Source organism: Maylandia zebra, linkage group LG11 (genome assembly GCF_041146795.1).
Source record: "Maylandia zebra isolate NMK-2024a linkage group LG11, Mzebra_GT3a, whole genome shotgun sequence".
Classification (NCBI taxonomy): domain Eukaryota; kingdom Metazoa; phylum Chordata; class Actinopteri; order Cichliformes; family Cichlidae; genus Maylandia; species Maylandia zebra.
In genome coordinates, this window is record NC_135177.1 from 24190509 (window position 1) to 24203885 (window position 13377).

Genomic DNA, 13377 nt, shown 5'->3' on the forward strand with positions numbered 1-13377 from the left:
TGTTAAATGCTCTTTATTTGTCAAGCAGTTTGTTCTCAGTTTGTCATTTAAAAGCAAATGTAAATCGTCACACATACAACAGTTTAAAACATGCACAGCTGAAACACAGGATATAGTGCATTTCATTTTTGTTCGAATGAAACAGCATTGCTACAGTATCTGCTCTGAAAATATTTACAAAATCTGTGTAAACAAGAGTCTCTCAACATATTGCAGGCGGCAAGAGATTTTGCTTCAATTTAGTGCTCTGAAATTCTTCCAGCGAAGCCTCGAATTTTATGTGTCCTTAGATTTTCTCCCGGTTCCTTTCTCTCTCCTCCCGCTCGTTGGAGATGGTATGAACAATGGTCTCCAGGGCGGGATACTGAAAGATCCTTTTCCTCTGTGGGGAAGAGATGTACAGCGTTATTTGAGGTAATCTCTACAGATATAATCTGTGAATGCACGCTTTCATATTTATTCTATGCGATTTTTCAAAATTACAAATTTTGTTTTTTTTACCCTTTGGCGGTTCTTGTACATCTGAGCCACAATGAGGAGCAGAACAATGAGGAGAAAGCTGAGGCCGACCACTGTGGCGGTGTTATTTGATGCGCTTGAGGATTTCTGTCCGCTCAGACCACCTGCAAAAATATAAAATAAACATTTAAAAAAAGGTTTTAATGTTCTTTATAGTTAATATTTATTTTTTAGCACAGCAGAAGTAGAAAAACACCAAAAATGAGAACTTACTCATCAGATGAGTATTGTATGTCACATTCCCCAAAAGGCCATCTTGCCCATAGAAACTACATGTCCATTCGCCCCAGCTCTCCTCTGACCCGTCGGTAATGATTATATCCTTTCCCTTCTGGATGGACCCAACAACCGCGGTGCCATTTTCATCGTAGGTCACATGAGCCCACTCGTATTCGGTGACCTCGCTTGCATCGCTCAGCTGGCAGGTCAGCGTCGTTGAGTATTTTTGCTTTAAGCGGACGACTGAGAAAAGAAACAAGAGAAATGATTTTATATCAAAAATACAAGTGCATTGAATTTTCCCTCAAACTGAAAGATCAGAAACTTACTTTTAGCAACAACGAGCTGCAAAGTCCGAGTCAACCTTTGCTCTCCTACATTCCCACTACATCTGTACTTTCCCTCGTCCTCATATGTGACCTCATTAATACGGATAGACCTATCCCAGCGGAGCCGATCAGGTGAGGACGAAGCCAAAGAAAGCAGTTGGAGATCGCGGGTGGATGGAGACACAGGATTGATTTTCTCCCAGCCTGCGCTCAAAGTTCTTAAACCAGAGGAAAACACACAGGGGAGAGTGACCGGAGACCCCACAGTAGCGTAAACCTTGGCGTTATCTTTGGGTGGTTGGATGATTCCTGTGCAGGAAAGAAAGAAAGAAAATTGTTAAGAGCACAAAATACTTTATCCAACAGCTTCATAAATCAGTTGTCCAGCTTAATATTTCACCTTTCACATCCAGAGCTGCTGAAGCTTGGCCCTTTTCTCCTTTGTACGTCACGACGCAGGTCCAGGTTCCGCTCTCTTTCTCGGTGACTCTTAAAACCCTTGAAACTTTGTCGCCGTGCAAGCCGGTTTTAGCCTGAGGCAAATATGGATTGTTGTTTAACATCCACTCCACAGAGACGCCATGACGCCAAGGTTTCAAAGCACAAGACAGTTGAGTGTTGCTCCCAGAGAGGGGAGCCGGTGGAGAAAAGGACACTGTAAATGAAGAGAGTGAGATTTCTGTCAATTTACAGTAAATACTACATATTACAAATGTTTAATATTTATTTTATTGGTCACATTTTTATATCACAAATAAATATTACTTTTTTATATGGTAAAAAGCTCTGTGGTCTTTTGTAATTAGTGAGTGTAGGCGTGCTCAATTAGTGCTTCTTACCTTTAATAAGTCTGAGCATGACCTGCTTTTCAATCACTTGGTTTCTAAGGTCCACTTTACAGGAATAAAGTCCAACAACGTCCTCTGTCACGTTGTTTATCTGAATGCTGAATGTGCCACTATCAAGCTGGAGGTGGGGGCACTGCACACGTTGGGACCATCGAGAGCCGCGGTATTCCAGACCGCTCCGTTCCTTCCTCCAAATAGTGCTGTAGATGAAAGGGAATCACAAGAATCCAGAGTCATCAACAAATAGATACAAGTCTTTTATTAGTGAATGAGGAAGGAGTTTGTTGTTGTTTAAGGGGTTAAAGCTGATTAATCTGCAGATGAAAAGTGAAAGAGAATAGCAAAAATGTAAAAAAAAAAAAAAGGAGAAGTTTCATCTTACCCTTTCTCCTTATGACTCCAGACAATCGCAGGTGGACTGCTGATCAGTATTGCAGGGTATTTACAGGGTAGTACAACATCCGAGCCTTCTGCAGCAAATACTTCACTGTGTATCGCCTCACATCTGGAGCCTGTGTGAAGAAAAACATGAAATTAACTTCAATTTTTTTTAAAATTGCATTTTAGCGCAGATTTGCTTTTGAGTTGATCACACAGTTACCTGTTATAAGAATGGAAACCATCCCAAAGATAAAAAAATCCAACAAGTTTGTTTTGTTCATTTTGGTTTTGTATCCACAAACTCTTAAACTCTGCCTTTCTCTTCAAGCGCTGCCTTTTCTGGTATGTTTTTGCGATGTGGGTTGAAGAGGTTTATATATCAGCCCGTGGGAAGGTACCGAAGGCAGGGCGTCTGGTAGTTCCTCTGCTGATCATGTGACTTCAGCTACACGCCAAGCGTTCTTGCGGTCTTTCTTTGTCAGCCTGGAAACTATAAGACAGAGATGTAAACAGGGAGCCCCACTTCCTCCCACGGATTCTCTCTAATGTATTTCCTGTTTCTTTTGCGTCAATCACTCTGTAAAAGTATGTTCGATTATTGAATTTCTAAACCAACGAATACACAAGAAACATACAGTATGAAACCATGGACGGTAAGATATTCTGTATTTATACCTCTAAAAGTCACTTATGTTACACAAAGTTTGGGGACAAATAAACAATAATGTGTATATACAACATTTACTCCACAGCAAGTGTTTAGAATATCTTCAGCATCATTCACGGAAGCTCGAGTTGCTGTTTTGAAACCGAGATGGCAAAACTGCAACACCAAACTACTTGTCATGATCTCGTCACTGCCAGTTAGTTTTGTTTACAACCACTAGTTAGCTCCACTACTCACGATCATCATCATGATCATCATCATCTCCAGTTTGAGAATGAGGACATTTATGGTATCTTCTTGTGAAGGATATTCATGAAAGTGAATCATTCCCTCCATTCTCATTTTTTAGTGGCTCTCAGCTCAGTAGAAACGGGCCTACACTGCCAGACAAACACGTACCGTTTTAGCATATTCCATTCAATATCAAGATGAAATGCTCACAGGGAATACTGTCAGGTTAGAGGAAATACACCGATTACAGCTCTTCCCCTGAATCTCGTCAGAGGAGTTAGACACTTGTAGGAGATCATTAAGATAACGTAGAGGTGAGACGGTAAAGGGAATGTCTGCCTCACTGAATACTTCAGCCACCTGACAAGTGATGCTGCTAAACAGGGCTTGCTTTGACAAAGTGTGGTTTATATTTTTGTTCTGTTTGATGTCGTGTGTAAATACATTTAGATGTACCACACAAAGAATTGCTGCTGCGGGTGTGGTGTCAGTAAAATGTCAGTATAATAAATATATACTATCTGTTCGTTTTACCTTTAGAACTATTTCTATGTGTTGTTTTTCACTCTGCTGTATAGTTAAATAATTACACATTTTCTGTTTAATTATTCATTATTCAGCACGTCAGTACATGACAACAGACAATACAGAATACAGGCTAGGCTCACATTAAACAAAGAAAATATCACCAGGCATCAATCCACTTGTGTGTGAAGCTACCTGAATCTCCTTTTATTAACATCAAATACACTGTATTAAAGTACAGGCTAGATAGGTAGGTAGGTAGGTAGGTAGGTAGATAGATAGATAGATAGATAGATAGATAGATAGATAGATAGATAGATAGATAGATAGATAGATAGATAGATAGATAGATAGATAGATAGATAGATAGATAGATAGATAGATAGATAGATGCGTGCATGCATAGAAAGAAAGAGAAACTCAGACAGTTACCCAGATATACCTGAGAACATGTGGGTGAAACCTCAGGGCTGTTTTTCTTCATCTTGGTAAGACATTTTCCTTGGTGAGAGCCATGTGACTTTTGTGTGACTGATATTGTAATCCTTTCATCTCATCCACACTGAACTTCCTTTGTCGGCCTTCAAATTGAAATCACTGTTTTGTTTATTTGATCTTGAGGCTTTGGTTTGAAAAACACCCTGAGAGAGCAGGGGGCACCTCTCAGCGTGTTACTCAGTGCTGTGAGGTGGTCTTTCCCTCAGCTGTCGTTTATTCATCTCCACCGTATCTGAATATGTGATGATGTTACCCTGAAGGAAAACACCCCTCATATGGAAACTACTGCTCTTTGAGCTTGAAGGGATGCAGACGAATATGCTAATAGAGATTACTTTGGAAAATAGTCAAATCAGACTCCTTCTGTACAAGTACGGCAGATGAGTAGTTTGTTCCCGTGTCAAGAACAATTATCTCTCCTCGTTGTCCATTTTCTAAACTCACAGCAGCATTTCACAACCTTTAGTAGAGAATGAATGTTTTCTGTTATTGTCGATAGTTCTGCGGTTTAATTTCAGTAACTGACTGAATTATAGCAGGGTCACATATTCTGTATTTGCTTATGCTGAAATATCTTTGCACTGGGTTTTACTGGCAGGAAGCAGAGTGCAGATAAAACATGCGGCTCTGCTGAGAAATTCTTTACATTTTCTTATGTCAGCATTTTATTTGCGCCGGCATTCAGAGCAACAGTGTAAGGGAACTTAACGCTGTACTGCGATGCAAAAACCGAGTGCGTGGCAAAATATTTTTCCAAAATTACACTTCGGGCTTGCTGAAAAATATCTGATTCGTGTTTTTTAAGCATTACCTCAACATATATACACAAACAAAGCTGCACTTTTTGACACTTTTTTAAAAATTGTTTTTGGGTTTTGTTTTGTTTTTTTGCACATTTAATCTAAATTGAAGTCAAAGTTAAATTAAGGTTGCATGTTTACAGTAAAGCAGTAAGCCTTCTCTGCACACAGTATTGCTCTGTGGTTATGCTAAATGTGAATGGAATCTAATGTTTGATGATGTTTTGTTTGGGCTAAATTTCCACACAGTGTCTGCCGCATTACCAATAATGAAATACAGACAAAGATCAACTGTGCTGGTCTTATTTCTTTGAAAAAGACAAATTATTCCATTCAGCTCTTTGCAACAGTAAGACTGAAAGTATCAGCATCTGTCACTGATGTCATCTGAGTGCGTATGCGTGTGTGAATGAGAGAGAGAAAAAGGCAAAATAGGCAAAAACAGCCTGAATGTTTGCAGCTGCAGGCTCAGCACCAAATCTCATCAATCAATTTGTGGTTTTTGCCAGTTTTTTAGGCACACCAACCAAATACCACAAATGCAGAATTCCTGCAGTATGTTTGTTAGTTTTTAACCAGACTGTAGATTGTGTTGCTGATGACATTTGTTGTGTTATATTGGGGTTTTTTTGTTTTCATTTACATAAATGAGAAAAACTAAATGATATTGAAATTTGCAATGGGCTACTTAGCCTGCATGGATTGTCTGATTTGCAATAGCACTTATGAGGTTTGCAATAAAATGTATTCTTTTTTCCCCCAGATTTTTTTCAGTGCAAGAATTCACCTGTCTTATTTTCTGCTTTTCAGTCCCTTTTTACCGTAAAGTCCAGTGTTGTACGAACTTATAGGAGGGCGGCTGAATGTGAACATCAGGACACATATATAATTATGTTGCACATAGACTTCACATGCAGATGTTTCATAACAAAACAGCAACAGTTTCCCAGCACAGAAGCCCCTCGGGGCTGAAAGCTAAACACACTTCTCTACTCCTTGTGCACCCACGATTTCACACCAACCCACTGCACTCAGCTTGCAGATGACACCACAGGGTTGCACGTAATTGTTATGAGGCTGTTTACAGGCATGATTTGCAAAGCGACTGATGTTGTTCCATCAATAACCTGGCGTTTAACACCTCCAAAACAAAACAGATGATCATCAGCTTCAGCAGACAGAAAGAGAATCCTGCTCCATTGAACAAAGGTGGAGACAATGTGGAAAATGTTCCAACTTTAAATTCCTCAGCACAAACAGGACTTTAAGAAAACCGTGCAGAGCTGTATCTTAAGCACAGTGAGGAGAAACAAGCTGACCAAACAGCTGCTGGTGTTATTCTACTCCACTATGGCATTTTGGTGTGAAATACCATCTTCACTGGAGATGACAAAAAGGCCGTTGACAGAAACAAAACATCAGAAAAGAAAACCACTGTCACTCAGCTAGAAGCACAGCTACAAGTCGTGCCACAAACAACAACAAGGACTCTTCTCATCCTGGCAACCACCTTTTCTTTCTGTTGCCACTTGGATGGTGCTAGAGATCAATAAAGGCCTGCATTAAACTGCACACTGCCGCCACGCACAGCATCCTTGTGCAATATCGCCAAGGACTTCACAGGTGATATTTGCGTGTGTGTTCATAAATTCATAAATGTGTATGGTGTGTGTGGATTTTAACTTATACCTGTCCTATTTTTCTAATTTCTATCCCGTTTATATATTTTTAAATTTTGTTAAAGCAAGGCTTTTTTTAGAAGTTGCTTGAAGTTTTTCTGCTTAATGTGTCTCACTTGTGCACGGCTCAGGAAGACGCTCGTTATCTGTAGAAACACAAATAAAGGCATTCAGTTTTATTCTGTTTTGTTCGAAAAGTAAATACAACAGATGTTAAACACATTTCACATAACTAAATCCTAGTGAGTGCCATTCTCTCCAACTTCTGATTTCTCCTCACCTGGCATTTAACTTTTAATTGAAAATTACTTTTAGATATATTAAAACATGTAATGCTCTGTAGACTCCTTTAAGAACAAGGCTTAGCCAGGCCTTCTATTGATCTTCTTTTGTTATTATTTGTATAACTGTTTTTTTAATTCTCTATCACTTTTAACAGTTTTAATGTTTATTGTGATTATTCCCAGTTTTCTGTATAAAGCGCTTTAAATAAACTTAACTTACCTATTTACTCGGGTATCGACAGGCCTATCTCCCCCTACTGGGTAGAATTCGTAGTAAAAAGTTGCAAAGACAATAATAAAACTCTTCCTTTGCGCTTCTCTACAGACAACACGGTACTGCCGCGTTGAATTATGGGACACAGAGTAAAGATGGAAGCCGCCACACAGAGCATGTCGAAGCGTCAATAACAAACATTTTAAAGCGTTGCATGTTCGTAAGTGATCCTTAGCTGCGATATAAACAAAGGACTCGAGTGGCATAAGATTCTGAACACGCGTGGAAACAGGTAATGGTCGAAACACTGACTTCGATGTAATGTGCTAGCTGAAGCTAAAGCTAAGGGTCACCGTAAAGATGGTTAAAGAAACTGATGCCGTGTTTAAAGAAGGAACAGTAAACTTTAAAAAATACTCTGAATTTTATGAGCGTTGACTTCAAGTTTCATCTAAATGATCTGTTAACAACTTCTGGCAGAAAACTGTGGACATGTCTCTGCTGGGAGGTCTGCTGAGAGCTGGGGCGTCCTACTGTCAGTCTGCTGGGACGCTGCTGCACACCGTCAGGACCATTTCTACAGGTGAGTTGTCTCACTGGTTCCAGTAGCAACTGGTAACCTGAACTCAGGAAGTAAAGCAAGTCGTCTATTACTCGGAAGATTTCTGGTTTGACCCCTGATTGCTTCGGCCAAAGTATCCTTGGAAATAAGACAGCATGCACTTGGCGCAGATTAAAACATGTTTGTACGAATGTCGGTGTGAATGTGACATTCTGCGTGTGCCTGCATGAATTTTCTTGATTTCAGTAACAAAAAACAAGTTAGACTCAAACTATCTTAGGGATGGGATCTCATGAAATCAAGCTTTCAAAGTTGTATAGGGATTTTAACTCTTTCCTCCTTGGACCCCTATTAGCCCTGTTTCTCTTTTCTGACCCGAGCGGTTTCTGTCATACAGTGGGGCAAAAAAGTATTTAGTCAGCCACCGATTGTGCAAGTTCCCCCACTTAAAATGATGACAGAGGTCAGTAATTTGCACCAGAGGTACACTTCAACTGTGAGAGACAGAATGTGAAAAAAAAAATCCATGAATCCACATGGTAGGATTTGTAAAGAATTTATTCGTAAATTAGGGTGGAAAATAAGTATTTGATCACCTCAAACAAGGAAAGTCTCTGGCTCTCACAGACCTGTAACGTCTTCTGTACGAAGCTTTTCTGTCCCCCACTCGTTACCTGTATGAATGGCACCTGTTTGAACTCATCATCTGTATAAAAGACACCTGACACAGCCTCAAACAGTCAGACTCCAAACTCCGCCATGGCCAAGACCAAAGAGCTTTTGAAGGACACCAGGAAAAGTATTGTAGACCTGCACCAGACTGGGAAGAGTGAATCTACAATAGGCAAGCAGCTTGGTGTGAAAAAATCAACTGTGGGAGCAATCATCAGAAAATGGAAGACATACAAGACCACTGATAATCTCCCTCGATCTGGGGCTCCACGCAAGATCTCATCCCGTGGGGTCAAAATGATCATGAGAACGGTGAGCAAAGATCCCAGAACCATACGGGGGGACCTGGTGAATGACCTGCAGAGAGCTGGGACCAAAGTAACAAAGGTCACCATCAGTAACACACTACAACGGCAGGGAATCAAATCCCGCAGTGCCAGACGTGTTCCGCTGCTGAAGCCAGTGCATGTCCAGGCCCGTCTGAAGTTTGCCAGAGAGCACATGGATGATACAGCAGAGGATTGGGAGAATGTCATGTGGTCAGATGAAACCAAAGTAGAACTTTTTGGTATAAACTCAACTCGTCGTGTTTGGAGGAAGAAGAATACTGAGTTGCATCCCAAGAACACCATACCTACTGTGAAGCATGGGGGTGGAAACATCATGCTATGGGGCTGTTTTTCTGCCAAGGGGACAGGACGACTGATCCGTGTTAAGGACAGAATGAATGGGGCCATGTATCGTGAGATTTTGAGCCAAAACCTCCTTCCATCAGTGAGAACTTTGAAGATGAAACGAGGCTGGGTCTTCCAACATGACAATGATCCAAAACACACCGCCCGGGCAACAAAGGAGTGGCTCCGTAAGAAGCATTTGAAAGTCCTGGAGTGGCCTAGCCAGTCTCCAGACCTCAACCCCATAGAAAATCTGTGGCGGGAGTTGAAAGTCCGTGTTGCTCGGCGACAGCCCCAAAACATCACTGCTCTCAAGAAGATCTGCATGGAGGAATGGGCCAAAATACCAGCTACTGTGTGTGCAAACCTGGTAAAGACCTATAGTAAACGTTTGACCTCTGTTATTGCCAACAAAGGTTATGTTACAAAGTATTGAGTTGTATTTTTGTTATTGACCAAATACTTATTTTCCACCCTGATTTACGAATAAATTCTTTACAAATCCTACCATGTGGATTCATGGATTTTTTTTTTTTTTTTTTCACATTCTGTCTCACAGTTGAAGTGTACCTCTGGTGAAAATTACTGACCTCTGTCATCATTTTAGGTGGGGGAACTTGCACAATCGGTGGCTGACTAAATACTTTTTTGCCCCACTGTATATAGGGCTTCCTGAACAAAATGACTAGATGTCCATCAGAAGTTAGTGGGGTTAATCTCTTCCTACGTGGTATTACTAGGGCTATTCATTAGAAAAACCTGGAACACATTTTAATGGTTATTAAACGTAATCTTTTATTTTATGTGCGTATATATGGGATTCAAAACACATACAGGTGTGGGGGAAAGAGTTAAGATAGCTTGATAAATCAGAAAAAGGGGATTTTTGTCCAGTCAGTGCATAACCTCTCTAAATTTGATTTGAGTGGGAATTTCACTGTAATTTCACCCAAAAAAAATGGGAGTAGGGGTTAAAAAGGGGAGGCATTTCTGTTGTTTGGGTTAAATTATGGTGACATGAATTGAACTTTTATTGTATTTATTTTTATTTTAAGGCATTTTAAGAGTTATAAGTTTGACAGATTTTTCTTTATATATTTTTCTCCAAATGCAGGGTAGTTTTAATGTAGGCTGGCCTCATTTAAGCACTGTTTTTGAGAGTAGTGCACAGACTGTGGATTTTATGTCACTCTTTACACTGTTAGTGTAATATGTGCCACTGTAAGGTAAAAAGTATGCACAGTTAGCATAAAATAAAAAAAGACCAGAAATTGTCCAATAGTCCAAAACTGCATATCTATCTATATCTATATATAAAAAAACATTTTCTCCACACCGAGTGTTTGTTGTTCAGAAATATCATCAGTGTCATTTACAGAAGCCTGAGTTGTTTCTTTGAAGCTGAGGCGGCAAAACTGCAACCCCAAGCCACCCTGTCATCACTCCGTCACTGCCAGTTAGTTGTGTTTACAACCTCTAGTTAACGACACTACCTCTCATGATCATCAACATCATCATCAGTTGTGAGAAAGAGGACATTGAAGCTATGATGCTGATGCGTGCTGTGATGGATATTCATGAATCATTCCCTCCATTCTCACTTTTTAGTCGCTCTCAGCTCAGTAGAAATGGGCCTACACTGCCCGACAAACACATGGTGTGTTAGCATATTCCATTCAATATCATGATGAAATGTTCACCGGGAACAGTTGGACACTTGTAGGATATAATTAAGATAACTTAAAGATGAGCTAGTAAAAGGAATATCTGCTCTATCTGCCTGCTTCACTGAACATTCCACATTCCAACATGTTTTTATATGAGCATTTGTCGCATCTGATATTTTGTGTAGAAACATTTATGTGGACTCCAAAAAGACGACCTGCTTACTCTTTGCACTGCCTCATTTTATTTGTTCAAATAAAGTCACGCATGTTCGAATCATTTAAATGTCGTCCACAAGTCAGACCAGCACGATATGAACACGACCTTTTTAAAGCTCTAAGCAATTACACGTTACCAAATAAACAAGACAAAAAATTAGGTTCACATAGAAATTGAAGTCGTGAGCGACCTCTGCTGTCAAGAACAACAGTTATATTTTCCTCAACAAGAAACAGAACAAACTCAAACCACCCCGGACCTGCGGTGCACGAATCACACTTTTCCCATGAGTGTGTTTAAAAAGCTTCTCTGGTATCTATTGAGTCATTAGTAAACATCTGTTCCAATATGGCTACCTGGTAAAGTTATTCTTATAATTTTCTAGTAACCTGGATGTTAAATATTTTCAAATAATTTAATTGTCTGGGAGTAGAAGAAATGTTATGTGTTTATTTGTACTGTATGTATGGAGCCATATATATGCTGATTCATTGAGTCTGTGAACATCATGGTGCATAAAGTGTACATTAGCTTTTGTATTTGATACCTTTGATTTGAATCATTTAATGTGAATGAGCACATCGAGTAATCTGCAAATTGTTTAGAGAACAAAATAGACTATTTTCCCCAAATGTGAACAAGCACTTTGTGCTACTGTGTGCTGTTTTCAGGTACATGCTGTCAGATCAGGATGCACGCCATCCCTCAGCCGAAAAAGGTGGACAGATGGACTGAGAAGAGGAGCATGTATGGAGTTTATGATAACATAGGAATCTTGGGTGAGTATCCTCAGCATCCAAGAAAATTAAGAGGATGTACTGTACAACTGTTGGATGGTTAGTTTGCTGTTTCTAAGTCATAATGAGTAACTTAACTTGTCTTAAGGGCTGACTGTGTGTGTGTGCGTGTGCGTGTGCGCGTGTGCGTGTGTGCATACAGTCTTACAGTATTCTCAACATCCGCACAGTAAATTGGCAGGAGATGGTGTGATAAGATAAGCTGGGTATGAGCGTAGGTGAACAAATCTATGATGATCCGACATTTAATCTGATATGGTGCCTTGCTTTGCTGTTCATTTGACCAGTTTTGCCTCTCCCACAGTACACTTTTTTTTTTTCTTTCACATAAACTGTCTCTCTCTCTTCGTGCTCTTTCTACAGGGGACTTTAAAGCTCATCCTAAAGACCTAATTGTTGCCCCCTGCTGGCTGAAAGCTTTCAAAGGTAATGAACTGCAGCGGGCAATTAGAAAAAAGAAGATGGTGGGAGACAGAATGATGACTCAGGACAGGCACAACTTGGAAAAGAGGATACGCTTCCTCTATAGACGCTTCAACCGCACTGGCAAACATCGCTAATGCTGAACAAAGTGCAGAGCAGCCAAGAAGGACTGTGTCAGTCTGTTGGTGTGATTTCATGCTGTCACTGTGCTCTGTTTCCATTTTTCTAGGTTATTGTGTGTTTCAGACTGAATGTGCATTATTCATTTCTTATCAGTAACTGATTCAAAATAAATGCTACTAAAACCTGAAAATAAATTTTAAATGGACTGGAATTTGTGGCTTTTTATTCCTCGAGACCCAACGAACATTCAGATAAAGCTGAACTAGTCAGTCTGTAATTAAAAATGATATCATGGGATTACTTTGTGAAAATAGGCTCTAGTGCAAAAGTCAGAAAAAGCTTAGGATGAAATGACCTGTTGAAGTAACTGATAAATTCAGACGTTTAATACAAAAATCATTTGGAGGGTTTCTTGAGTTAGTTTGAGGTCTGAGAAACTTTCAGAGCTTTAACTTTTATCAAGTGAAGCGAGTAATAGTTTCACCTTGTAAAGGACCTTGAATGACTAGTCTTTGTGCTGTGTGAATACATTTGCCTCGCCTGTTGATCATCTCGTTATCGCAGTAAGCTGATGGGTAAGTTTGGGTCCTGATTGTACTATGATGTTACTTTGGCATGTGCCACCAAAGGTATTACATTGTTACAAACCAAGCTTTTAGCCAAGGTCCTCCACAATAGAAGTGTTAGTGTGCTCTGCAAACTTGCTCCCCAAACTCCCCCAAGCTAATCCAATACAGGTTTCACAGAAGCCACAGGACAGCCTCAGAGTTTCTGTGGGGTTGGTGTTTTTTTGTTTGTTCGTTTTTTAGGATCAAAATATTAGGCAGATGGTTTTAATGTTGTGTCTGAAACAATGGAAATGCCTAAACATAATGCACATGATCTACCATTTCAAGGCTAATGGGACTCCATTGTCTGAGAAGAGTTTCAGTGAGACAGTGGACTCTGCATGCAGCAATTTTCTCCTACTCCAGAGCACTGCTGAGCTCGCTCATTGGTGTTCAACCATAAGAAGGCTTTTTCCCACACTCCAGTTCACTCCCAGGGT

The 13377-nt window shown here is 40.0% G+C and overlaps 2 protein-coding genes across 2 annotated transcripts; one reads left to right on the plus strand and one right to left on the minus strand.

The window, feature by feature from the left end:
* Positions 1 to 2: 2 nt before the first annotated feature.
* On the minus strand, positions 3 to 2651 carry lag3 (lymphocyte activating 3). Its single transcript, XM_004550784.4, has 8 exons — positions 2517 to 2651; positions 2298 to 2427; positions 1907 to 2115; positions 1468 to 1722; positions 1068 to 1376; positions 733 to 981; positions 502 to 623; positions 3 to 382 (listed from the first exon to the last, which is right to left on the minus strand). Exons 1-8 carry the CDS (start codon positions 2575 to 2577, stop codon positions 287 to 289), a joined length of 1431 nt encoding a protein of 476 aa, XP_004550841.3. The 5' UTR covers positions 2578 to 2651; the 3' UTR covers positions 3 to 286.
* A 4644-nt stretch (positions 2652 to 7295) lies between these two features.
* Positions 7296 to 12540, plus strand: mrpl51 (mitochondrial ribosomal protein L51). The gene is made up of 4 exons (XM_004550785.3): positions 7296 to 7486; positions 7675 to 7777; positions 11658 to 11765; positions 12147 to 12540. Exons 2-4 carry the CDS (start codon positions 7687 to 7689, stop codon positions 12341 to 12343), a joined length of 396 nt encoding a protein of 131 aa, XP_004550842.3. The 5' UTR covers positions 7296 to 7486; positions 7675 to 7686; the 3' UTR covers positions 12344 to 12540.
* Positions 12541 to 13377: the final 837 nt, after the last annotated feature.

Bases quoted from the DNA above. Each gene is read 5' to 3' on its own strand.
- lag3 (XM_004550784.4), bottom strand. From the start codon at position 2,577: ATGAACAAAACAAACTTGTTGGATTTTTTTATCTTTGGGATGGTTTCC. The intron at 624-732 runs GTAAGTTCTCAT...ATATTTTTGCAG, and splicing joins ATACAATACTCATCTGATGA to GTGGTCTGAGCGGACAGAAA. The intron at 383-501 runs GTAAAAAAAACA...TCTTCCCCACAG, and splicing joins TGTACAAGAACCGCCAAAGG to AGGAAAAGGATCTTTCAGTA.
- mrpl51 (XM_004550785.3), top strand. From the start codon at position 7,687: ATGTCTCTGCTGGGAGGTCTGCTGAGAGCTGGGGCGTCCTACTGTCAG. The intron at 7,778-11,657 runs GTGAGTTGTCTC...TGCTGTTTTCAG, and splicing joins CGTCAGGACCATTTCTACAG to GTACATGCTGTCAGATCAGG. The intron at 11,766-12,146 runs GTGAGTATCCTC...CTCTTTCTACAG, and splicing joins TGATAACATAGGAATCTTGG to GGGACTTTAAAGCTCATCCT.